Consider the following 26,100-nt stretch of genomic DNA (forward strand, 5'->3'; position numbering starts at 1 on the left):
TGGGAGCAAACACTGCCTGTCAAAAGCATCGGCAAAACTGTAGTAGGCTTCCGGCAGGCTCTGGAGGTTCTGGGACACTGTGGGGTGGTAAACAGGCTGCACTGGGAGTAGACACTTGGCATAGCAGGATGTTCCACAAAGTAACACCTCTCTTGACCTCCAATTTATACTGAAATTATGTAGACGAAGCCAAGGCAGACCCAGTAATGACTGGTCACCCTTGGAAGGACCAGCAGGGAGATTTTCTCTGAGTGGAGAACACCTATTCTCAGCTCCAATGGCTCAGTGACAAATTGCATGGTATCGGAAAGGGTACTTCCATTAACAGTTGTCACCACCTGATCTCTCTCAAGGCATTGGACAGGAATTTGGTAGTGGTCCACCATGGTCTGCTGTAAGAAGTTCCCGGCCGACCAGAATCCAGAAAGGCAGTCACTGTGATCTGGGTACCGGGGAGGGTCAGAGTCACAGGTAGATTCAATCTTGGAGAGGACTGATCCTAGGCTGAAGAGTTTCCTGGCTTGAGAGGACAGGTACAGACAAGATGACCAGTGATGAGCTTCACAGTACATGTACAGATTATTTGAGCATCTGAGCATGTGCTCCTCCTCAGTTAGTTTGAGCCGATCAACCTGCATGGGCTCAGGGTCACTAGACAAGACGGTAGTAAGCGGGACAGAGAGTGGTCTCTGAAACTTTAGTGCCAGATGGATCAACCTCCTCTCCTGGGTAGCCTCCTTTGTCCTTTTCTGGAACCGAAGATCGATTCTCGTGGCCAGAGAGATCAAGGTTTCCACGGTAGTCGGAACCTCGCGACCAGCCAACTTGTCTTTGACGCAACCTGCCAAGCCTTCTCAGAATGCTGCTACCAGAGACTCATTGTTCCAACCCAACTCCGAAGCCAGGGTTCTAAACTGAATGGCATATTGGTCCACAGTGAGACTGTTCTGATAAAGGTGCAGTAGGGAGAAGGCAGTAGAAGTGGTACGGCCTGGCTCATCACAAACTCTCTGAAAGGTTATTAACCACTGGATCGTCTCTCCCCCAGAGGGGGATCAATCCAGGCTAGTGCCTGTCCAGAGACATGAAACATCATGATTGCCACTTTAGCATGGTCCGTGGGAAACAGATGAGACAGCAACTCGAAATGAAGGGAACACTGGTTGAGGAACCCACAGCATTGTTTGAGGTCACCCTTGTAGCGTGGCAGGGCAGACAGATGAGGGCTGGAACCAGACATAGTGGCTGCCTGAAGGTACGGTGCCACAGTTGGAACTGTTGCAGAAGGCTGCGGTACCGCTGTGGTAGATGACATGCTGCTTAGACGAGCACTCACGTTATGCAGGTATGCTAGAATTTGCTCCAGGTTACCATGGTGTGGGGCCATTCACTACAACAGCTCAGAGTCCCCCCGCGGGAGGGATCAGTGGGATCCATGGTCTCAATGTACTGTTACGAGCTGTGAGCGTGGACCCACCATGCCAACCTACCGGTTAGGCTTTGCAGCTGGCCCTTGGTGCTCAGAGGGGAAATCTCACCCTTTGCTAGTCGGGAAGTTGGGGGAACTGTGCAAGGACAGGATGGCAATAAACAAGCACACACAGACAAGGGCAAAAGACAGAGGGACAGAAAACAAGGACAGAGGCAAGACCTGAACAAAGATGAGGAAGCAACAAACAAATGAATACAGATATGAATCTGGAGCAAGCACAAAGTAGTGGGTGAAAGGACCTATACTGGGTGTCTGAGACAAACACACACCAACACTGAGGCAATGAGAAAGGATTCCCAGCTCAGTTAAACAGGGAGGAAATTGCCCATGCCCTACAGCTGAGCTGGGAGCACTAGAGCAGGTAACTCTTCATGTGCTGGCGAAGAGTGTGCAGAAGTTCATGTTATGGAGAAAGCAGAGTGAAGGTAAGTCTGATAAGCTGGCCTAATAGTACCTCCCCCATTACATCCTCTCCTCCTCCTGCCGATCTTTTGTAAAATCTTCTGAAGCAGAAGAGGGGTATTGATATTCTCTGTGGGTTCCCACAAACTCTCCTCCAGTCCATAACCCTTCCAGTCCACTAAGAACAATGTTTTTGTTTCTAACCTTCTTAATATCCAGGATATTCTTGACCTCGTAGATGTTTTCCAAGTTAATCTGGGTCGTGTCAGGTTTAGAATCTCTGAAAATCTATTAAGCAAAAGTGGTTTAAGAAGTGAAACGTGAAAAGAATTGGGTATACACAGGGAGTCAAATATTTAAAAACAAAACTCTATATTACGCTTGACCGACGGCGAGTATCCATGGTCATCCGAAGTACAGAAAAGACAGGTACACAGGGTCGCCAGCTGGAGTCAGAGCCAGAATCCGCTGCGAGGACCCACATGCAGAATCTGGCCCTGCCATGTGCAGCTGGCCTAAGACAGACACTGAAATGCATTTTATAGTCACATGACTGGTCTTAGAAGACAGCACTGCTATGCCAAATAGAATTATCCTAGACAAATGGTATAGTTAATAGTTATAGTTATTCAGCCATTAACTAGCAGACGAGACAAATAAAAATCATCCACATAGATACGTCTCAGAGGGCATTAGTTTCACATTCATCTAATATGTGCATTTATGGTAGAACTATGTGGTAGAGAACTTCATTACTTGCCACTCATAAAAAAGTTAAAAATGAGAATGATGATAATAGAGTTCAAGTTCTTCGTTGTAATTAAAGTTTACATTTGGAAAGATGAGACGTGACTTTCAGCCAAGATATGGGTATTAAATAGCAGCCTACTTTGTAATTGCAGCCTGGCTGTTTGTGAAGTGTACTTGTTGGATATTACAATGCTTTTTGTCCAATAAAAGGTGGTTCTATGGTGTAAAGGTTTGAAGAAATAAAAACACCACCACATATTTGGTACTGCCATAGTCATAATGACCCATGGGACAAAGGCCCTTAACCACACGGTGAATAAAGAGGAAAAAATAAGTTAGAAAACACAAGTTTCGCCCTTTAAAAAAAAGCAGTGCATAAAAGTTGCACTGTATGTTCCCAAAAACGGTACAAAAATCTAAAGCTCATTCCTTAAAGAAAGTCTGTCACCCAATCCTGGGCCATGGTGCTGAAAATAACTGTACCTTCATTTCTTTCAGCAAGTCATCCAAAGCAGAAGTATCGTCTTGTTAGTATGGTAACAAATTCCTGGTAAATCATCTGATGGGCAGTTTAGCGCTGCTTATTGTCTGTGGTTTCTCTCTCCCTTCTTTCAGTTAGGCCGCTTTAATATGGAGGTCTTCCTCTTCAGCAGTGAGTCCTGCTTTTGTCTCTGACGCAATAATAGCCAAAAATGGTGCACGAACAGCTCAGTGTTATTATTGATTTGGTCGTGGAACCAGCTACACGGTGATTTCTCCGAAATGACCCAGGAGCAGTTTTTCAACATGACAACACAAAGCTGCATGTTACTCGTGCAAGTGTGAGAAGCTTGTGTGGTCTACATGTCCTACCATGGCCGGCAGCATCTCCTGACTTGTATCCATTGAGCACACCAGGGACGTCATTGATTGGCAATGGCAAAGGGAGCTACGAGCAAAGCATCGTGATGATGTGCATTCAGCGTGGCAAAACATTCCTTGAACAACCATTAATATGCTCATTGATGGCAAGACAAGGCGTATAAGTGCATGCATTTCTCCGCGTGACGCTCATAGTTGAATAAATTGAGATGTTTTGCATATTTTGCTTCCATTTTTTTTATCATTTGCATATCTTAACATGTCTATTGATCCTGTGATTTCACGACTTTTCCTTCTTGATGTTGCGATTTCAATGTTGAGAAGTGTAATTAAAAAAAAAAAATGTGCATAGTCTACGGCTAATTGTGGTATCCCCATGTTCTAGCTAGTGAGTCCCAATAGAAAAATATTAAAAAGCCTTTATAAATACTTAGAATGGAAACCACCATTTACTACATATAAACATAGAGTTGTTCATTTACAAACAATGCATTTCCTGAATTGTATCCTAATGATAAAAGTTTTTGAAATGTCGTTCCGGAGGGGTGCATTGGCAGAAGTTTGAATCCCCTGGTAATATCCAGAAAGAAAATGTCCCAGTGCTGATTCTAATGGAAAAATGATTGTGTAATCAATACTCGCTAACAGATGATGTACCATATATAAATATTAGACTTATAATGCGGATAAAGTTCAAGGCACTATTCACTGCTTTATTTTGATGGAAACAGGCCTAAAAAAATGGGGAAGCTTCAGCACAGAGGCTTTCTTCAAGCTTCATGCTGAAACTTTGCTGTTTTCAGCGCTGGAAAATCAAGCATTGAATGCGTTATTGAGTAGCGCCTTGGACTTTATCCACATAATAAATAATATAATAGTTACATATGGTACATTAACTGTTTATGACTATTGATTACACAGTTATCTGTCCATTATCACCACCACTGGGATTCGGCACCTGTGATTCAGAGATAAGGCGCAGTGCTTGGCTGCAGTTTATCTCCTCTCCGCTATTGAGAAAACATTTGTGCTTGGACAAGCTGTTTGTATAGGAAAGTCTATCGACAGTTATCTGATGCTTCATTTGAGTGTAGAATAAGGGTACCTTTACACGGGCCAAAAGTCACCGGAGGGATCGCGCCGAAGAACAATTACGGGCAACTGTTGATCTGTGTAAAATTAGGACCCAACAGGGCAAGTGAGCGAGAATCACTCAGTTGTCAAGAGTCTCTGGTTTTTAGCTCACCTAAAAACCAAGCGACTATTGGCCCATGTATTCAGGCAGTCTATGAAAGTCAGCCTGTTTATTCTGAATGGAGTTGGCCGGCCGGAAGAGATGTCTGGTACACTCTACCCCCAATCAATGAGTGATTATCGCTGCTGTGTGAAAGCACAAGAGTGATAATCTCTGGGATGGCTGTCCCATGTGGAAGTACCCTTAACCCTTTCCAATCCACTGTCTGACGTCTAAAGACATTATGATTTAAGGCTGTACAACTCCGATGTTGGAAGACGTCTGTCGAGGTTCTCTTACTATATATTGCCAGCCTCTCTGCTGTCAGAGCCTATCCAACGTGTCACCTCATGCAGTACTGGCTTTAGCCAGCATATAGCGCCGTTGTATAATGGTAGAAAAAGAGTAAGCCCACTAGGAAAACCAGGATACAAATTGAATTGGAAAGGGTTAAAATAACGGTAGTTGTCTCCCGGAAGGTTCTACCTGTCATGCGGACACCCCAGCCGCGGCTCGTCCTAAAGTGTAGGGCAGCAGTTGGCCACACGTGCACCACTCCTCCACTCACTTCAATGGGACCGCTGGAGACAACGGAGTTGGAATATTTTAGTAAAATATTAAAAAAGGAAGCAAAAACCCCAAAACAATCAGATAAAAGCTAATTTTTCCCATTTAGGGGAAAAATTCCTTAGATCAACAACCTTTTAGAAGGGTTGTTGATCCAAGGAATTATTCAAACTGCCAGATAGGAGTTGGAAAGAATTTCCCCCCTCAATGGGCAAAATTGGCTTCTACCTCATTATGGTTTTATTTGCCTTCCTCTGGTTCAACATTGGGGGGTTAAATAGGCTGAACTGGATGGAGATATGTCTTTTTTCGGTCTAACATACTATGTTACCATGTTAATAAAACAATTTTAGGTATGCAATTATAAAACATGGAGTCCAAGTTTCTGAGATATGTCTTTTTTATTACAGCATAAGTGAATACATCAAAACCATACCCACAATGTCCCAGGAGCGACCCGCAATTATGTACATTATAGTACAATACAATGCACACAGGTAGGATCTAGATGCAGTTCTCAAAAGCCCTTCTGTTTTTCAGTGAAACGATACCCTTTACTGCCAGCCAGGCCAACAACACTTCCTCACTTATTTTAGTCTGGCATTCAAGGGTTGTAAAGACAATATAAAGAAAAAACAAACTAAGAAATATTTTTCTACAAATCACACAATGCCATTCTGACATAGCATATACATATATATTGCAAAAACATTGGTCGCCTTTTCTCAGCAAGGACCCTTCGATTTCGAATTTAACAAGCAGTAATGTAACTCAACAACGTAAAAAGACCGGTGCGTGGGTAACACTAAAACTAAAGTATACCTCCTGGTCTAAACTGAAAAATTCTGTTATATTTGGGTAATGATTGCTCTCCACACCAACAACCTTCCCCTGGAATCCTTAGATGGAAACATCTTGGAGGTTCTCCTCCCCAACTTACTCTACAGGACTCACTAGGCATCTGGTATCATGAGCAGCTTGGTCATTTGTATGGAGCATTTCTTAATTGGTTGATTACTCTAAGCAGGTTCCACGGAGGAAACAGTCCAAGGTGTCCACATCTCAAGACTTAAGGTTAAAAAAGGTAAAATGAAATTTCAGGTTTTGTACAAAATGTTGAATTAAGACTGAAAAATGGCTTACGCTGATGTGTACTTGTAACCGGCTCACTTAATTTTCCAAACATTGCTATGAAGAAATCCTTACCAGCAGCCCCCCCAAAAAATGTTTCAGGTTATAAAAGTGCATGTACAAAATCTAAGCGTAATAATGTCAGTAATATACTGTTTGGCATCTTAAGAGTAACAGTACCATATCTACGTAAGGCAGCTGCTCACATACTGTACATACTTGTAGTTGGATAGTACTTATAGGAGTTGTCCAGTTACAGGACAACATTACCCCTATAGCTCCAACTGTGCTAAAATAGCAAAAAGAGAACTGCTTACCCCCCTCTGTCATGGGGATTCAGCACTGTAGCCCCAGCATCCTTTTGGTCTTTATTGTGGAAGATGATATCACCAAAAGTCACTTACCACTGCACCAATCAGAGACTGCAGTGTCACCGCCCAACCTCCTGGCATCAGCGTTCACATCCTCGGCGCCATGATGCCAGTAGTCCAGAACGTTGATGCTTCAGCGGTCAGGTGACTTTTGGTGCTATCATCTTCCACAACAAACACCGGGAGAACGGTGGGGCTACAGCGCTGGATTCCCCCGGCAGAGGATGGGTAAGTACTGCTCTTTTTGTTATTTTAACACAGTTGGAGCTATAGGGGCCATGTTGTCCGGTAACAATGCAACCCCTTTAAAAGGAAGTCTATCAAGCTAAATATGCCCCATAAAGTATTGCCAGATCTGGGTAGGTGCTACGAAGAGAAGAAACATCCCTCATGTTTCCCCGAAAGTGCAGGCATAATGAAGAAAATGAAAGTTTCACATGCAGTGAATTGTATGCAAATGAGCTGCAATCGGTCCGATGGGCGGTCTTGCAACTATTCATAGTATAGGCTGTCTCCGCTCGGTAATCCACAGCTGCTCACCTTGCATAACAATTGATGTCTAGAGCTCCCTTGAGCCTTCTATGCTAGTCGATGGGCTGTGCATTACTGAGGAGAGACAGGCCAGACTGCAAGAGGTGACAGACCGGCCATCGGATACATTGCTGCTCATTTACAAATGGCGCGTAGTCCATGAAAACACCATTATCCCTGTCAAGCCTTGACTTTCAGGGGAAGACCAGGTATGATGCACGTTCTCTTGATAGAGTCCAACCTGGTTTTGGCAGTAGTTAAAAGGCATATCTGTCTGACAGACTTCCTTTAAACTTTCTATATTAGAGCATGTAGTAAGTGTCCACTTTATAGTAATAGGTTCTAGTAAATGCATTAATCTTGGCTCCAGTTTGATGTGTTTATTATGCAACTTAAAAAGCCATACAGTATTACACAGGAGAGTTCTCAGCTCAAAGCCAGTAAAATGGAGAAGGACATATTTAAACAGACCTTATCATCAACAGTACCAATTTACCTTAGGGTTAGGAATGGAATCTGACTACGCCCGCCTGGTGTATGCCCTTGGATGTCCAACTATATTGTCACCATAGAACTGCTCTAAGGTCTTTGGGGATTCTGTCTGTTGTAGATCACATAGTATAAGGAGGTCATGGATAACAAAGCACACATCTCCCAGAAGGCTCTGGTCCAGCACCCCCAACCAGAGAGATAATGATGTTCCAATTCTGCTAATAGAGGTAAAATGGTAAAAAAAAGGTCCTCTCCGAGAAATGTACAAAATAGCACCAGAACCAGGACAACAGGCTAATTAGGCTCAACTCAACTCAACATAACATTCCTCAATATCTGCTTAAAGGGGTTCTTCGGGTCTTAAATATTGATGGCCCATACCACACGTCAAACATAATGCCTAATCTGGCCCAAAGCCTCATTTTATGTGGCCTGTGAGGTGAATCCCCCAATAGGCCATGGTCACACAGACTCGGTCAGGCTCCACTCCCTGCATGCCCTGCTAGAATTGCATTGGGTAGTGGCTGGACTGCCTGTGGAGGGCAGTGCCATACTGATGGGTCCACCTTTGCAATATGTGATGCTGACGAGGCTGGAGCCGAGTTGTGGGGGTACCGGTCTAGTAAGAGGATGCGCCCGCCACCTGTCAACCACCTGATAAGAGGAATTAGTGGTGGTGGGTCCTCCTTCAGCTATCAGTGTCTTCACATCCTACTGATGCTACACAGGCTGGAGGAGAGCGAGGCAGCAGGAGATTCCTGAGCAGAGACCTCGCTCTACAACTGAATGGCCCACCACCAGGCAGCAGGTAAAAGAAATAAGCTCCCCGGCTCCGCATGAACAGCGCATTTTATGCACGCTGTCCTGCGCTGGCTTCCTGGTTTCTTTTTTTTCTAACTACTCATGCTTTCTAGCAACATGCGTAAAAACCCCCGCACTTACACAATGTAATTGTGTATGTACTGCATTCTACTCTCACCCATAGAGAACAATAGGACTGTACGCACGTAATGCGCGGTAAAATAGAACATTCTGCGTTCTTTTTTTACGAGTGTAATATATGCAATAAATATACGCAAGTATGAATGGAACAATGAAAATCAATGTACTTTCATTAACGCCATTCGCCACATGTTATGCTATCGTAATCCGCGGTAATCAGCGGTTTTCACACCTGTGTTTTACGCTTGTGAAAAAAACCTGCAGCATGTCCTATTTTGGTACATATTATGTGCGAGATACACCGAATATAGTTCATCTGTACGTAAAATACGCATGTTACATGCGTATTATGCGCACAATAAATATACACGTAACACGCAGCTACAATACGTTCGTGTGAGTGAGCCCTAAGACTGTATACATGTTAAGGAGTAGTTATGCTTATACAGTCTTACAATTCCAATCGGCCCTTTGAAGACAACCATAATGCTGATGTGGCCTCGGTGAGTTTGACACCCCTGGCCTATGCTCAGGAGGGGCAATTATTTAATCATTGGGGTCCGACCCCCTAGACCCACACCAGTCAGCACAACGTGTGGCTGTCCTAGGGTTCACTTACTTCTGGGAGTCCCAGAGGTCCAACTCCATTGACCAAAAATTGATGGTCTGTCCTCAGGATAGGCCATAAATGCTACGGTCCCCGAGAACCCCTTTAAGGAAGATGGGTGTAATAGATTACTTACGGAATGGTTTACTTTGTAAACTGCTAGCTGTACATCTATACATATGATCACATTTACATGTATATAACAAAACATTTTATTAATTATAATAAGTATAGCAAAACATTTTCCAAACGTCATGGACAATAATGGATAATAGGAAAATAAATTGGGGATTTAAAGGGACACTCCAGTCTTATGTAAATAAAGTGTGAAAACTAGTGACGATGTATCCTCAGGAAAGGTCATTAGTAATTGATCGGCTTGGGCCTAGTGGACAATGCTTGTAACTGCAGACTCGGGTCTCATTAAAATCAATGGGAGCTGCGCCTGCAGTTACAAGTTCCGGCCACTACACAGGGGTCAGAGAGCAGCTCAGTACCCCTGTGTATTGCAGCGCTGTTGGCAAGAGCCAATCAGCTGGTCGTCTGGGATCCCAAGCAGCGGACCCAAGACAATCAACTATTGATGACCTCTCCTGAGGACAGGCCATCAGTAGTATTTCCCTGGATAACCCCTTTAATCCTGGGACAACGAAAATGTTTGAAACTTTTTCCAATCTACCTCACATTTCAAAATTTCTGCTTCTGAAATGATTTTTGTTCACATCTCAAGGTTGGAACTCCGTAAAGACTTAATACTTCTCAGAGCTGAAAGTTTGCTAGATTCTGTGCAATCCTCTGTGAGTCAAACACATCGCAGATCTCTCTTATCCTGATGGTTTCTTCACAGAGGATCGCCTAGACAAAATACAGACGTAGCAGCGCCATCATAGGCGCTACCTTTGTATTGTAGACCACCAGGCGCCACTCTGCCATTTGCCTAGTACGGCCGATGCCATTCGGCCGCCCTACGCAAATAGCGTAAAGGCGCTAAGCCATGCCTCATCAACTCAATAGCGTGCTAACTCAAATGGCGCTGGCGCTGCTACATTTGCACATTGTAGCAAACTTTCACTTACGAACAGCAGAAAGTCACGACAGCTTTAATTCGCTGAGAAAAAGCAGAGATCTTGAAAATGGGGAGCAAACTAAAGATAACGCAAATAATAAATTTGCATCAAGTTTCATTATGCGATGCCGTTGCCTACATGTACCGCTGATCAGACGTTTCTGCCGCAGCCAAAGTTTGCTAATTATGTTTTATTGGTATCTCTCTATTTAGTTAAAGTGACCATTTTTGCAAAAGGTTGTATAATAATATCCTGTTTCCCTGAAAATAAGACATACCCTGAAAATAAGACATAGCATGATTTTTCAGAATTTTTGAGGATGCAAAATGATTTTTCAGGCTTTTTGAGGATGCTTGAAATATAAGCCCTACTCCAAAATTAAGCCCTGCTAACAGTTAATTAAAAAAGTCAATTTAAATAGTGTTCAGGCAGCTACTTGTGTAAAAAAGTTAAACCTTTTTGAACAAAAATTAATATAAGACACTGTCTTATTTTCGGGGAAAACACGGGTAGTCTAGGCAAGCAACTGCGTATTTCTCTGCATCAATATACGGCCGGGCTCACACGACCGTATCGCAATACTTGGGGTAAAATTTGCAGTATGTTACTTGCGTATGCATGGGTATGCTTGCATATGTACTACGTGTTTTACGTGCGCAAAAACGAACGCAAGCAGGGAGTGATGTCAGAAGTTGCTCAGCCCCGTGGAAACACCCTTCTAGCGCTCACATGATCGCACAGGCGTCACTTTCTTGTGCTGTTGTGTTGGTAAGAGTTGTTAGCACCGCTCTGAGAACCGTGTCTTCACTAGAGGATGAGGCTCTCTTGGCTTGTCCGTTTTTTCCACTTTTGCACAGCCACGTCCGATGCATCAGAGCAATGAGTTTGCCCCTATCATGGTATTATTATCATGGCCTCCAATATCCGCAGACAACCACTTGGATGGGTCTGGTGGTCCTGGCACTGTCTGCCTACAACTTCCTGGCTTCTTTAACTTCCCTCTCACGTCTTCTAGCAACATGCATAAAAAACGTTGCAAGTACCCAAAATAATTGTGTATGCGGAAAAATAGAACGTGCTGGGTTCTTTTTTACGAGCATAACCTATGTGTTCAATATATGCAAGTGTAAGTGGAACAACGAAAAACAATCTACTTTTTCGTCGACGCCATTTAATACACAACGAAAATACGTCCGTGTGAGCTCGGGCCTAATGTAGTACACATACCCTGTTCCCCTGAAAATAAGACATACCCGGAAAATAAGACATAGCATGATTTTCCAGAATTTTTGAGGATGCAAAATGATTTTTCAGGCTTTTTGAGGATGCTTGAAATATAAGCCCTACTCCAAAATTAAGCCCTGCTAACAGTTAATTAAAAAAGTCAATTTAAATAGTGTCCAGGCAGCTATACATGTAAAACAGTTAAACCTTTTTGAACAAAAACTAATATAAGACACTGTCTTATTTTCGGGGAAACACGGTATTAAAGTTGCATTGCAGAGCAAATGCAGTATTACACGGTGCCTACTTTACAGAAGCTACTAGATTAGTGGGTCCCTAAATGTTTCGAAGCCAACAGGCATATAATAGAGGTCACCCCATTAAAAACGGCACTAATTCGTTCTGTTTGCTGCGTGTGCCGCGCCATCCAAAATGTATTATCTGAGACACCATGTCAGAGACAGTATCGTATCACAGTCTGGATTTCACACTTCTTTACTGGGAACCTCAGGCACTTGGAAAACGACATTTTTTTTTTCTATTATCACCTTTATCGGCTGTAAATGTAAAATAAAACAATTCTGTAACACCTGTCACAAATGTCCAGCTCTAAGGAAATTCCAAGACATCAAGATCACGTAACAGAATCAACACTTTTGTGCTTCCACTTAGTTGTTACACCAATACATTGCAACGTTGCTCAACTTGTTTCATCGTATCACCGGGAAATACATACTGCGAAGAATATGAACAAACCACTTAATAAACACTGCGGACACTCCTGCTCGGTCATAGGGACTACCATTCGGGGATTACAGAGCTAATAGGGTCCTTTGATGTAATTAATCCAACTTCCTTTTAATTTACCTATAAAATGGCACAGACAAGGAGTGATAAATGAAGGAATAAACAAGACAAGTAGAAAAAACAAAGTAACCTGGAAATAAGAACCTATAAAATGCAGATTGTGTTGAGGGAAACAGCTTGTCATATCTGTCCCCAGTGTAATGTATTACTATAGGCTGTTTGTAAAGTTCGTAAAGTCCCCTGGTGCAAGCATGACTGACTCCTAGGGTGACATAGTTTTCTTGGCAGACTGTTTCGGCAGGGTGGTTTGCCATTGCCTTCCCCATATAGGCTACTACATGGTACATATTGCCTGGTCTAAAATTGTGTCATTAAAGGGTTACTCCCATCTCATTGCTAGGATATGCCATCACTTTATGATGGGTGGGGTCTGACGTCTGACGGCCGGGTCCCAGAAGTTGGACTCTTGCCAATGAACAATCCGGCAGTGTTACAAAGCCAATACCACTACCGGTGTTCTCAGTAATTGCTGTTGATGGCAGAACCTTTGCATACAATGAGTTGCAAGTTATGAAAGAAATGCACTATGGGTCCCATATAGCGAACGCTGAGTATTATAGTCCTGGGGGAAGACAATGATTCATTTAAAGCTCAAAACGAGAGCTTCACCATCTTCATGTCTTGGCCTAAAAGATCTCTCTAATCAAATATAAAAGTTAAACTGCCAATGGGGTAGTTCAGTTCTAAACTGCTGCTGGCCTATTCTTAGTAGACAGGTGGGGGTCTGCCACTCGGATTCCCTGATGATCAGTTGTGTGATTTTTGCAGGAAGCAGACAGTTCCACTCCCAATGCAGTGGCCAGGCTTGGTATTACAGGCAAAGTTTCCATTGACGTGAATGGCCTGCAATACCAAGCCTGGCCAGTGCAATGGGAACGGAGCTTTCTGCATCCTACAAAAAGTAGCTAAGGGCATAAGTACACTGGCCTGGTGAACAGCTGATTAGCAGAGTACCATGACGATTGACCCATGCCTATGCCTATCAGTAGGATAGGCCATGAAAAGTTTACAACTGGACAACCCCTTTAAGTTCCTTTTACATGGGCCTATTATTGGGTCAAAAAAGTCCTCTAAACACTTGTTCATCAGGCCATGTCAAAGGATCAACATCCAAAGGTTCAATTCTGCATGGAACACATACAGGGGGTCAATTTCAAATGGTTAGAGATTATTGAACTATGATGCACCTTTTGCATGAAGTAAAGTAACTTTACTAACTTTGTAACTTGCCAAAGAAAGGAGATTACTGTGAAGGGGAATCCCCACGAACGAACGGTTCCGGCTGCGGACAGAACCGAACAGCTCCGGATGGACCCCACTGACTATAATGGGGTTCGTCAGCTTTCTGCACAGCTTTTGGGTGGAAGGAAAATCACTGTGTGCAGCGCTTTTTCTTCCGTTTTTTTTAAGCTGGATCCGTGATGGGAATTCTGACCGGAGGAAAAACTATAATACAATGTAAACAGATCGTAACCGATCTGACGTTATACTGGAGATAGATCCCTCTGAATCTCCCTTTTTTTAAAAATTTCATCAATGGTGGTTCCGACAGAAGCAGTGTGTAAAACCCTGTTACATAACTACAAAGCCAATTTCACATGAGCGTAATACAGCTGCATTTCTGCGCTTGTTCTTACGGCAAATCCTGTCTCGACTACGGGCAAAATTACTTAAGCTGACAGCATTATAGATCCCTATGGTGCTGGATCTTCGGCCCAGGTCATCTTAGATCAAAGGTGGACAAATTACCATAGGCTTTTGGAACCATTCACATAACTTCATAATTCTTAAAAAGGGGTGTCCACTTGTAAACTACTGATGGCCTGTGCTTACGATAAGTCATTAATAGTAGATCAGAAGGGGTCTGCTGCCCTGGAACCTTGCTGATCAACTGTTCGCCAAACCAGCGCACTTATACATTGAGCTGATGTGCTCAGGAAGCAGACAGCTCCAGTCCCACTGCAGTGGTCAGATTTAGTATTACAGACAAAGTTGCTGTTCACTTCAATACCTGTAAAACCAAGCCTGGTCATGGAGATGGGAACAAAGCTGTCTGCTTCCTACACACCAAGCACACCAGACCAGAGAACAGCTGATCAGTGGGAGTCCTAGGGAGCAAACAAGCTCTCATCTATTATTGATGGCCTATTCTATGGATAGGCCATCAATCACTTGCAACTAGGCAACCCTTTAAATTATTAATTTCTACCTATATCAATAGAACTGGAAAATATAAGGACCGGTTGCAATTTTGTAGGTACTTGGCTCTGATGATGCCAATGTATATTCTAAGGCTACTAGAAGATATTACTGTGTTCATTCTCGTATTAAAAAACATTTGTGCCATATTTCTGGCCGCTGGACGGAAACTCAACAGCAGCAAGAAGAAAATGAAAATGCTAATGATGCTGTATTATCGGACGTAGCGGTCTCACCGGGTTCAGCAACATATATTTTTTTTACATTCATGGGTCAAACATTACACCAAAATCCTTGACTTTTGTGAATATGTTGTGTCTAATCGAGTGGCTAAATCTTCCCGTCATGCTATTTGTAAATGGCAACTAGCAGCTAGAATTCTATCAACTGTGTTCGAAATTCCCTTTCTACGGTTTAGAAAACGATATCAAGAAATCCCCCCGTGTGGAGATATCTTGTAAGGAGCAACAGAAAAGGAAAAGAATGAGAAGGTAAGTCAAATCAGGACTGTAGGAGTAGCATTGCAGCATCTAGTACAATGGGCAATCCATAATGCATTGCAGCACTGTGACTAACATATCAGAACTAGAGGATCCAGAATGTGCTGAAACAATTACGCTGGTCTTGTCTAGTGGCTTTTTTTAAACTACAAAGCTAAGGATATGATGTAATTCCACAGAAATGGATATCAGAACTGCGGGAACCGGAATGCACTGTAAGATCACAAACATTTGTCTTCTTCTTCTCGGAACTATGGCCAAACACTAGAGGAGAGAAGTGATGACTAACTGGACATCCAGCTGAAGGACGCATCTCCGCAGGTTACTTATCAGTGGTTCGGCAAACGTTCTGTCTGTAATAAAGTTTTATAGACACAATCAATTCTCTGACTATCTTCAGATCCATCGGAGTGATGAACCAACAAAGTCAATCACGTGACATTCGAGAACTTTTATCATGTTCTCTATGCCAAGTCTTCTTGTAAGTTATCGTCTCGTCACTCTGATTCAAAATCCAATCGGTGAAAGAGCTAAAGTGGAGGAGGGCAAAACAGAAAACAAAGCTGAGGTTTCCTCCAATGACGATGGGGAGTTTGGTCTATATATTCATAAAATTCGTCTTCGCTTTTCATGCCCATCTAACACTCGCAGATGGCAAGTTTCTTCCTCATCTAGTCAGCAGTGATGCCTTTGGCTCGTAATTCCTCTTGAACTCTCAGCAAGTAAGTGGGGTCTGGGTATCCAAACCTGAAGACAAAACAAAAGTTTTTTTAAAAGTTGGAAAACCCCTTTAAGCGGAGTTCTCAGTAATAGAACTGGTATGCTATATGACCCGAGTAGATCCATTCTACCAATTATAAAAAACTTTGCCTGGAATTTAATTTTAATATGAAATGAAAAATTATCCAAAGTGATTAACATTAATTACAATTACACACACAAAATCAGTGAATGCAGAACTAATCACGTTTGGCAGTCTTGAGGCCGGATAGGTATCTATCAGGTTGCCACCTACTGCAATTTCACATCTAAATGTGGATGTTTTCTTTGCAATTTTATACATCACCTAAATATTTTGCGCAGTATTTTTGGGGAATGGATAGTTGGAGCTGTAACCGTTTCACTGCCATGTAATACCGCATAACTTTAATCTCTTGCCGTGGTTAGATTAGAGCTTATCTCTTAGTATTAGTATATACTGGTAGAAATTGAAAGAGTTAAAGCCCATTTAGACACGATTATCACTCAAAATTCACTCAAAGTCATCTTTTGAGCGATAATCGTTGCATCTAAATGCACGGATATCATGTAGTTTATGTGTACCTGTCGTTCCTCGCTGAATTCTAGTTTTTTAGAATTGAGCGATGAACTCTTATCAGCAGTGCAGGCTGTTATCACAGTCGGCAACACTGATAAGATTCTTACAGCCCGTGTCCCACTGATAATTCACAGCCGGATGCGAGCTGTAAGCGCGGAGAACAATGCAGCTGTTTGCTTATGCAGAACAGCTGTATTGTTCGCCGAGCGATAGCGGCAGTGTCCCGCTCCTTCCTACATAGCTCTTTAGTAGCTAATTAGCTACTATAGACTATGTAAGATGATCACTCAAAACTATCACTCAAACTGTCGTTTGAGCGATTTTTGAGCAATCATCTAGGAGTATAAATGGGGTCTTACACCCAGACAAAGTTGCAGAAAATGAATATCTTAGTCCTTAAAAAAACCCTTTAAATGTTTATCAGAAGGATTAAAATTAGTTAATGCTAACACTTACAACTGTGGTCCTCCCGTACAATTAGTCTTGTGGTGAATGTCATTCCACGTTATGACATTAGGTCTTCCCGTAGTCATGGATGTCCCGATAGTGAAGGTCAAACGTTGGTCAAATGCTTTCTTAAAGAGTGTCAGGACTTTGTTCCCTTCTGGACAATCGGGGAGGTACGCCACACGAGTTGTTCCTGGATACCTCACTCCAGGATTTGGGTGCTCGGACTGCAGGAAAAAGTAGGAAATGAAGTCTAAAGTACAATCAGCCTGAAGAATACATGTTGTACCCAGTGGTTTCATTATATACAACTGCGAATACACTGCTCAAAAACCTTCAGGGAACACTTTAGCATCGCAGTATAACCCCAAGTCACTTATACTTCAGGGATATCAATCTGCCCCGTTAGTTGGCATACCCAACTGTGAATCCATTTCATCTGCTTTCCTACAAATGAAAGTGACAAGGGGTCCACTGGAGACCCAACAGCAAGACAATCCCAAAAAGGAATGGTTTTGCAGGTGATGGCCATGGACAATTACTGTATCCTTCTCCTCCCTGACTGATTCTTCTCCATTTTTGTGTTTTACTCAAAGGCGTAACGTTTTACTCAAAGGCGTAACTTGAAGCTCCTGGGCCCCAATGCAAAATCTGTAACAGGTCCCCTGACTATAATGATTTATTCATAGTACTGGGCTCCCTATATGGAGAAGAGAGGCCTTATGGGCCCCCTAAGGCTCCTGGGCCTGGGGGCAACCACATCCCCCTGTAGTTACACCAGTGGTTTTACTAGTGTCCTTGTCACTACTGGTAGTACCTGCAGCTCCATCAGGCTGCACAAGTAGTCCTCCTCCTCCTCCTCCAGGATGGCACATCCATATGTACTGTTGTAACAGGTCTTCTAGCACAGTCTCACGAGCATTGAGCAAATATCAGGATATTGGCCATTACATAAGGAAAACTGAACAGGGCATCAATCACTGCTTCTTTCTATGAGGAGGAACAGGGGAAGCACTACCAGAACCCTACTAAATGACCTCCAACGGGCTACTGAGCTGCATGTTTTTGACCAAACTGTCAGAAACAGACTCCATGAGGGTGGTAAGAGGGTCCGATATCCTGTGGTGGGACCTGTGTTCACAGTCCAGCACTGTGCAGCAAAACTGGCATTCCCATAGGACACCAGAATTGGCAGGCTTGCCACCGGTGCCCCATTCTCTTCACAGATTAGATCAGGTTCACACTGAGAACATGTGAAAGAGTCTGGAGACGATGGAGATCATCAAGATCTGATGTGTGATTTAAAGCGCTCCCTTCACTTTTCGGAGCAGCGTACAATTTGATGTATTCAATCCAAAGCACCGACACCATGTGGAAAGATACTATGAAGACCACTTTCACACAGCTGTAATACAAACACTTTTTAGCTTTTTTATTGCAAGAGTAATACCAGGATCTCCAGAGATTTTACTGAACCAAACATATTCATTGTATACAGCAGGCACAGCGCCGTACATTTCATAGTGGTGGTGTCAGGTGTTGCGCCTCTATCATCAAGTTTCATAAAAATACCTTTAACAATCATATGATTTCTGCGCAACACCTTCATATATATCTTTTTTACTGAATGTCCTTCTTGTTCGTATATTTGTCACCCGACTTTACATGTAACTCTTAATAAGGCTGCCTTTATCTGCCCCTTAGTGTATTGCTATGGACAAATGTTCAACATTTCCATATGTACTGTCAGGCTACAAAGTTTGTGCATAGAGCTGAACTAAACCTGTCTATGTACATTAAAGGGCTTCTCCTCCACAGCTCTGAATGGTAATGCTGCAGTTTCTGATTGGCAGGCGGTGGTCACCTGACTTCCGCTGTCAACAGAGGCCAGTGGAATCGCGAGGCTGCAGCGCTGGATCCCTGAGGTAGAGGACAGGTAAGTAGCCATTGGCACGAATTTTAAAATATGACTTTGCAACTGGACAACCCTTTTAAAATCAGTCATTGGACTCACTGACAATCCAGTATGTATGGAAGCAGCCCAACTGTCCGCTTACATACACCTTTAGGTCAAACAAGTATTGTCTGGTCGGGTTTAAATATGTCCGAACCTCTCCAGCCTTTTCGTCAAACGCTTGTTCTCATAGAGCTCCCAGTTCCCTTTTACTACTTGTACTTGTTTAACTATCAACTTCCTTTATTTCTCCTAAAACCATAACCCTGCCCCTGTCACATGGAGCTCTGACCTGATTAATATCATGATTCAAGTCGTCTGGTGGTCACTGCCTCCTACAAGGTCAACATCCTCACCTCCTGCTGCTGTGAACTGTCTACGTTATTTAGTTAACTACAGATAATTTGTTCCCCTCATGAGAAACAAATCGAAAGTACACCCAATGTGAAAAGAAAAAGCCATCACCTAGAAGGAGTTGTCGGAATCTAATGAAACTTTATATATGTGATTGTAACATTGATATAAGTGATTACAATATCAGAGCAAAAGGGGAATATATTGTGGAAAACCAAACACTTCAAGGGAGGCTCTAGTATCCTGATGTATCGCCTGTAGCTCGGATACAAGATTTGATACAGGCGGGTATGGAGGCTGTAGTACCCTGTTGTACTGTCTCTAGCTTGGATACAAGATGTGATACGGAGGGGGGCATGCACGTTCTAGTACCCTGTTGTAGTGCCTCTAGCTTGGATACAAGATATGATACAGGTGGGCATGGAGCTTCTAGTACCGTTGTACCTCCTCTAGCTTGGATACAAGATGTGATACAGGCGGGCATGGAGGCTCTAGTACCTTGCTGGGCCACCTCTGGCTTGGCTTCGAGATGTGATCCAGGTAGTCATGAAGGATCTAGTACCTTGTTGGCCTGCCTCTAACTTGGATACAAGTTAAAATACGGGCGGACAGAGAGGCTTTAGTACCCTGTTGTGCCGCCTCTAGCTTGGATGTAAGATACAATACGGGAGGCATGGAGGCTCTAATACACTGTTGTACCACCTCTAGCTTGGATACAAGATGTGATACGGGCAGGCATGGAGGCTCTAGTACCCTGTTGTGCCGCCTCTAGCTTGGATGTAAGATACAATACGGGAGGCATGGAGGCTCCAATACACTGTTGTACCACCTCTAGCTTGGATACAAGATGTGATACAGGTGGGTATGGAGGCATACAGGTTCCGTATGGTATCCTGCAGCATATTGGTCCATATTTACAGTAACTGTAACACAACTACAAATGGAGGTGACGGTTGGTGGGTGTCAAAGGCAATGCACGTAATTCGCACAAGACCAAAAGTCCTTCAGCCAAGCACTTAGACATGGTTCAGACAGACACAGGGGTGTAACGATGGTGTCACCTGTCTCTGGGTGGTGGACAATGAGACAGTTGGAACTGCTCGTGCTTGTCAAACAATCCTCTCTACTGGTGGTCTGTCGAGGGCGTTCTGAGCCCGGTCATCTTATGTGCCCTCACACATCCACTGGTCCCAACACCTCCTAACAGTCTGGTCAGAACGGCCCGCTGGGGAACTATTAATCAATATGACCATCCTGCTTCTCGCAATCCAATAATACGCCCCTTCTCAGACTCTTGTTAATTGGGTGAACTCTGTTCTCTGCACAGTAGAGCCATGTCTAGTGGTCAACAAGCTCTAGACAAGCGGAAGAAGACGTCACTACACACAAGGAGCCTCCGAGAGCCTTTATATGGGCCAAGGGGGGAACCACTTTTAGGGCCCCAGGTGACAAGACCATTCATCTAACCACCGCAACTCTAATCGCTTGTTGAGTTTTGCAGCACAACTCCTTCTAGGGGCCGGATTTCTTACCAAACAATCTCAGACCTTTGTTATATACTAGAGATGAGCGAACGTACTCGTCCGAGCTTGATATTCGTGCGAATATTAGGGTGTTCGGGATGCTCGTTACTCGTAACAAGCACCACGCGGTGTTCCGGTTACTTTCAGTTTCCGGCCAATAGAAAGACAGGGAAGGCATTACAACTTCCCCCTGTGACGTTCAAGCCCTATACCACCCCCCTGCTGTGAGTGGCTGGAAAGATCAGATGTCACCCGAGTATAAAAGTCGGCCCCTCCCGCGGCTCGCCACAGATGCCTTGTGACTTAGCTGAGGGAAAGTGCTGCTGCTGGTGCTGCTGTAGGGAGAGCGTTAGGAGTCAGTGTAGGCTTCAAGAACCCCAACGACCGACGAACAGTGGTGTGCAACCTTTGTCGCGCCAAGATCAGCCGGGGAGCCACCACCAACAGCCTGACCACCACCAGCATGCGCAGACATATGATGGCCAAGCACCCCACAAGGTGGGACGAAGGCCGTTCACCACCTCCGGTTTGCACCGCTGCCTCTCCCCCTGTGCCCCAACCTGCCACTGAGATCCAACCTCCCTCTCAGGACACAGGCACAACCGTCTCATGGCCTGCACCCACAGCCTCACCTCCGCTGTCCTCGGCCCCATCCACCAGTGTCTGTCAGCGCACCGTCCAGCCGTCGCTAGCGCAAGTGTTGGAGCGCAAGCGCAAGTACGCCACCACGCACCCGCACGCTCAATCGTTAACCGTCCACATAGCCAAATTTATCAGCCTTGAGATGCTGCCGTATAGGGTTGTGGAAACGGAGTCCTTCAAAGCTATGATGGCGGCGGCGGCCCCGCGCTACTCAGTTCCCAGTCGCCACTACTTTTCCCGATGTGCCGTCCCAGCCCTGCACGACCACGTCTCCCGCAACATTGTACGCGCCCTCACCAATGCGGTTAGTGGCAAGGTCCACTTAACTACGGACACGTGGACAAGCACAGGCGGGCAGGGCCACTACATCTCCCTGACGGCACATTGGGTGAATTTAGTGGAGGCTGGGACAGAGTCAGAGCCTGGGACCGCTCACGTCCTACCCACCCCCAGAATTGCGGGCCCCAGCTCGGTGGTGGTATCTGCGGCGGTGTATGCTTCTTCCACTAAAGCACCCTCCTCCTCCTCCTCCTCCTCAACCTCTGTCTCGCAATCTAGATGTGTCAGCAGCAGCAGGACGTCGCCAGCAGTCGGTGTCGCGCGGCGTGGCAGCACAGCGGTGGGCAAGCGTCAGCAGGCCGTGCTGAAACTACTCAGCTTAGGAGATAGGAGGCACACGGCCCACGAACTGCTGCAGGGTCTGACAGAGCAGACGGACCGTTGGCTTGCGCCGCTGAGCCTCCAACCGGGCATGGTCGTGTGTGACAACGGCCGTAGCCTGGTGGCGGCTCTGCAGCTCGGCAGCCTCACGCACGTGCCATGCCTGGCCCACGTCTTTAATTTGGTGGTTCAGCGCTTTCTGAAAAGCTACCCACGCTTGTCAGACCTGCTCGTAAAGGTGCGCCGGCTCTGCGCACATTTCCGCAAGTCCCACACGGACGCTGCCACCCTGCGCACCCTGCAACATCGCTTTAATCTGCCAGTGCACCGACTGCTGTGCGACGTGCCCACACGGTGGAACTCTACGCTCCACATGTTGGCCAGGCTCTATGAGCAGCGTAGAGCTATCGTGGAATACCAACTCCAACATGGGCGGCGCAGTGGGAGTCAGCCTCCTCAATTCTTTTCAGAAGAGTGGGCCTGGTTGGCAGACATCTGCCAGGTCCTTCGAAACTTTGATCAGTCTACCCAGGTGGTGAGCGGCGATGCTGCAATCATTAGCGTCACCATTCCTCTGCTATGCATCTTGAGAAGTTCCCTGCAAACCATAAAGGCAGCCGCTTTGCGCTCGGAAACAGAGCCGGGGGAAGACAGTATGTCGCTGGATAGTCAGAGCACCCTTCTGTCTATATCTCAGCGCGTTCAGGAGGAGGAGGAGGAGGATGAGGAGGATGAGGAGGAGGGGGAAGAGACAGCTTGGCCCACTGCTGACGGTACCCATGCTGGTTGCCTGTCATCATTTCAGCGTGTATGGCCTGAGGAGGAGGAGGAGGAGGATCCTGAAAGTGATCTTCCTAGTGCGGACAGCCATGTGTTGCGTACAGGTACCCTGGCACACATGGCTGACTTCATGTTAGGATGCCTTTCTCGTGACCCTCGCATTCAACGCATTCTGGCCACTACAGATTACTGGGTGTACACACTGCTCGACCCACGCTATAAGGAGAACCTTCCCAGTCTCATTCCCGAAGAGGAAAGGGGTTCGAGAGTGTTGCTATACCACAGGACCCTGGCGGAGAAGCTGATGGTAAAATTCCCAGCCGACAGCGCTAGTGGCAGAAGGCGCAGTTCCAAGGGCCATGTAGCAGGGGAGGTGCGTAGATCGAGCAGCATGTACAGCCCAGACAGTGCAACAGTCTTTAAGGGCCTGGCCAGCTTTATGGCTCCCCAGCAAGACTGTGTCACCGCTCCCCAGTCAAGGCTGAGTCGGCGGGAGCACTGTAAAAGGATGGTGAGGGAGTACGTAGCCGATCGCACGACCATCCTCGGTGACGCCTCTGCCCCCTACAACTACTGGGTGTCGAAGCTGGACACGTGGCCTGAACTAGCGCTGTATGCCCTGGAGGTGCTTGCTTGTCCTGCGGCTAGCGTCTTGTCAGAGAGGGTGTTTAGTGCGGCTGGGGGAATCATCACAGATAAGCGTACCCGCCTGTCAACCGACAGTGCCGACAGGCTAACACTCATCAAGATGAACAAAGCCTGGATTTCCCCAGACTTCTCTTCTCCACCAGCGGACAGCAGCGATACGTAAGCAATACGTAGGCTGCACCCGCGGATGGAAGCATCGTTCTCTCTCACCATCCAAAACGGGGACATTTCTGCTTCATCAATCTGTGTCTAATATTCCTCCTCCTCCTCCTCCTGCTCCTCCTCCTGAAACCTCACGTTATCACGCTGAACGGGCAATTTTTCTTAGGGCCACAAGGCTCACTTATAATTTTTCTAAACAATTTTTAGATGTTTCAATGCTCTGAAAAGCGTTGGAACTTTAACTTGAACCAATTTTTCGTTAAACTGGGCTGCCTCCAGGCCTAGTTACCACTTAAGCCACATTAACCAAAGCGATTAATGGGTTTCACCTGCCCTCTTGGTTGGCCATGGCCAATTTTTTTCAGGTACATTAGTACTGTTGATACAGCAATTTTTGTGGGCCCTCGCCTACAGTGTAATCAAATAAATTTTTAGCCCACCTGCATTAAGCACGACATTACTACCTCAGCTATGTTGGGCAATGCAATGGGATATTTCTATGTACCGCCGGTGGCTTCCTGGCACCCACCCATGCTGTAGGTGCACACGGAGTTTTTACTACATCTGTACACTTGAAAAGAACCCCAGTCTGACTGGGGCATGCAGTGTGGGCCGAAGCCCACCTGCATTAAGCACGACATTACTACCTCAGCTGTGTTGGGCACTGCAATGGGATATTTTTATGTACCGCCGGTGGGTTCCAGGGAGCCACCCATGCTGTAGGTGCACACGGAGTTTAACCTACATGTGTCCACTTGTAAAGAACCCCAGTCTGACTGGGGCATACAGTGTGGGCCGAAGCCCACCTGCATTAAGCACGACATTACTACCTCAGCTGTGTTGGGCAATGCAATGGGATATTTCTATGTACCGCCGGTGGCTTCCTGGCACCCACCCCTGCTGTGGGTCCACAGGGAATTATAAATGCATCTGTTTCCACTTGTAAAGAACCCCAGTCTGACTGGGGCATGCAGTGTGGGCCGAAGCCCACCTGTATTAAGCACGACATTACTACCTCAGCTGTGTTGGGCACTGCAATGGGATATTTTTATGTACCGCCGGTGGGTTTCAGGAAGCCACCCATGCTGTCGGTCGACAGGGACTTCACAATAGGGAGTTGTACCTGCCTGTGTCTATGAATTAAAAAGCCCGGTCTGACTGGGGCATGCAGAGACACCTTGACAGAATGAATAGTGTGTGACACATAGGTTCCCCATTGCTATGCCCACGTGTGCAGCTCCTGATGGCGGTGGCACAGGATTCTATTTTTCATTGCTTCTGTACAGCATTGTGGGCTATCGCCCCGCCACTCTTAAAGAGGGTCGCTGCCTAGCCGTGCCAACCTCTGCAGTGTGTGCCTGCGGTTCCTCCTCATGGCAGACGCACTTCTAAATAGACATGAGGGTGGTGAGACATTAGGGCAGCTGAAGGCTGCGCAGGGACACTTTGGTGTGCGCTGTGGGGGGGAGGGGGGGCGGTTGGGCAGCATGTAACCCAGGAGAAGTGGCAGTGGAGTGTCATGCAGGCGGTGATTGTGCTTTGTTGGAGGTAGTGTGGTGCTTAGCTAAGGTATGCCATGCTAATGAGGGCTTTTCAGAAGTAAAAGTTTTTGGGAGGGGGGGGGGCCCACTCTTGCCGCTATTGTGGCTTAATAGTGGGACCTGTGAACTTGAGATGCAGCCCAACATGTAGCCCCTCGCCTGCCCTATCCATTGCTGTGTCGTTCCCATCACTTTCTTGAATTGCCCAGATTTTCACACAAGGAAACCTTAGCGAGCATCGGCGAAATACAAAAATGCTCGGGTCGCCCATTGACTTCAATGGGGTTCGTTACTCGAAACGAACCCTCGAGCATCGCGAAAAGTTCGTCCCGAATAACGAGCACCCGAGCATTTTGGTGCTCGCTCATCTCTATTATATACGCATCAAATATAATCTTATGAGACAATGGCTCCAAGATTTACCCTGCTGTAAAAGAAAGCAAACTGCCATTATTTCATTACTAGTAAAACTGTTCCACAACACAATAGATGTAGACTAGAGATGAGCGAGTATACCCTCTAAGGCACATTACTCGAGCGAGTAGTGCCTTAGCCGAGTATCTCCCTGCTCATCTCTAAAGATTCGGGCGCTGGCGCGGGTGACCGGTGAGTTGCGGCGGTGAGCGCGGGGGAGAGAGGGAGATCTCCCCTCCGTTCCTCCCCGCTCTCCCCCACCGGCCCCCGAATCTTTAGAGACGAGCGGGGAGATACTCCCTAAGGCACTACTCGCTCGAGTAATGTGCCTTAGCGAGTATACTCGCTCATCTCTAATGCAGATACTTTTATGCTATGATTGAACGCTTATTCCCACTCTATGATTGTCGGGATAGATAG

General features: G+C 45.6%; 1 protein-coding gene across 4 annotated transcripts in view; it reads right to left on the reverse strand.

Annotated features, from left to right (window-relative positions):
* Nucleotides 1–11,793: 11,793 nt before the first annotated feature.
* DTX3 (deltex E3 ubiquitin ligase 3) overlaps nucleotides 11,794–26,100 on the reverse strand; it is a 79,299-nt gene continuing 64,992 nt past the window's right edge. For all 4 annotated transcript variants that reach the window (XM_066584417.1, XM_066584418.1, XM_066584416.1 and 1 more), the window contains 2 exons: nucleotides 17,012–17,229; nucleotides 11,794–15,984 (listed from right to left, as the gene is read on the reverse strand). In XM_066584417.1, the coding sequence (XP_066440514.1) occupies nucleotides 15,909–15,984; nucleotides 17,012–17,229 (294 nt within the window). In that variant the 3' untranslated portion in view covers nucleotides 11,794–15,908. The remainder of the gene's footprint in view (nucleotides 15,985–17,011; nucleotides 17,230–26,100) is intronic.

Source organism: Eleutherodactylus coqui, chromosome 1, assembly GCF_035609145.1.
Source record: "Eleutherodactylus coqui strain aEleCoq1 chromosome 1, aEleCoq1.hap1, whole genome shotgun sequence".
In the NCBI taxonomy this organism is placed as follows: Eukaryota; Metazoa; Chordata; class Amphibia; order Anura; family Eleutherodactylidae; genus Eleutherodactylus; species Eleutherodactylus coqui.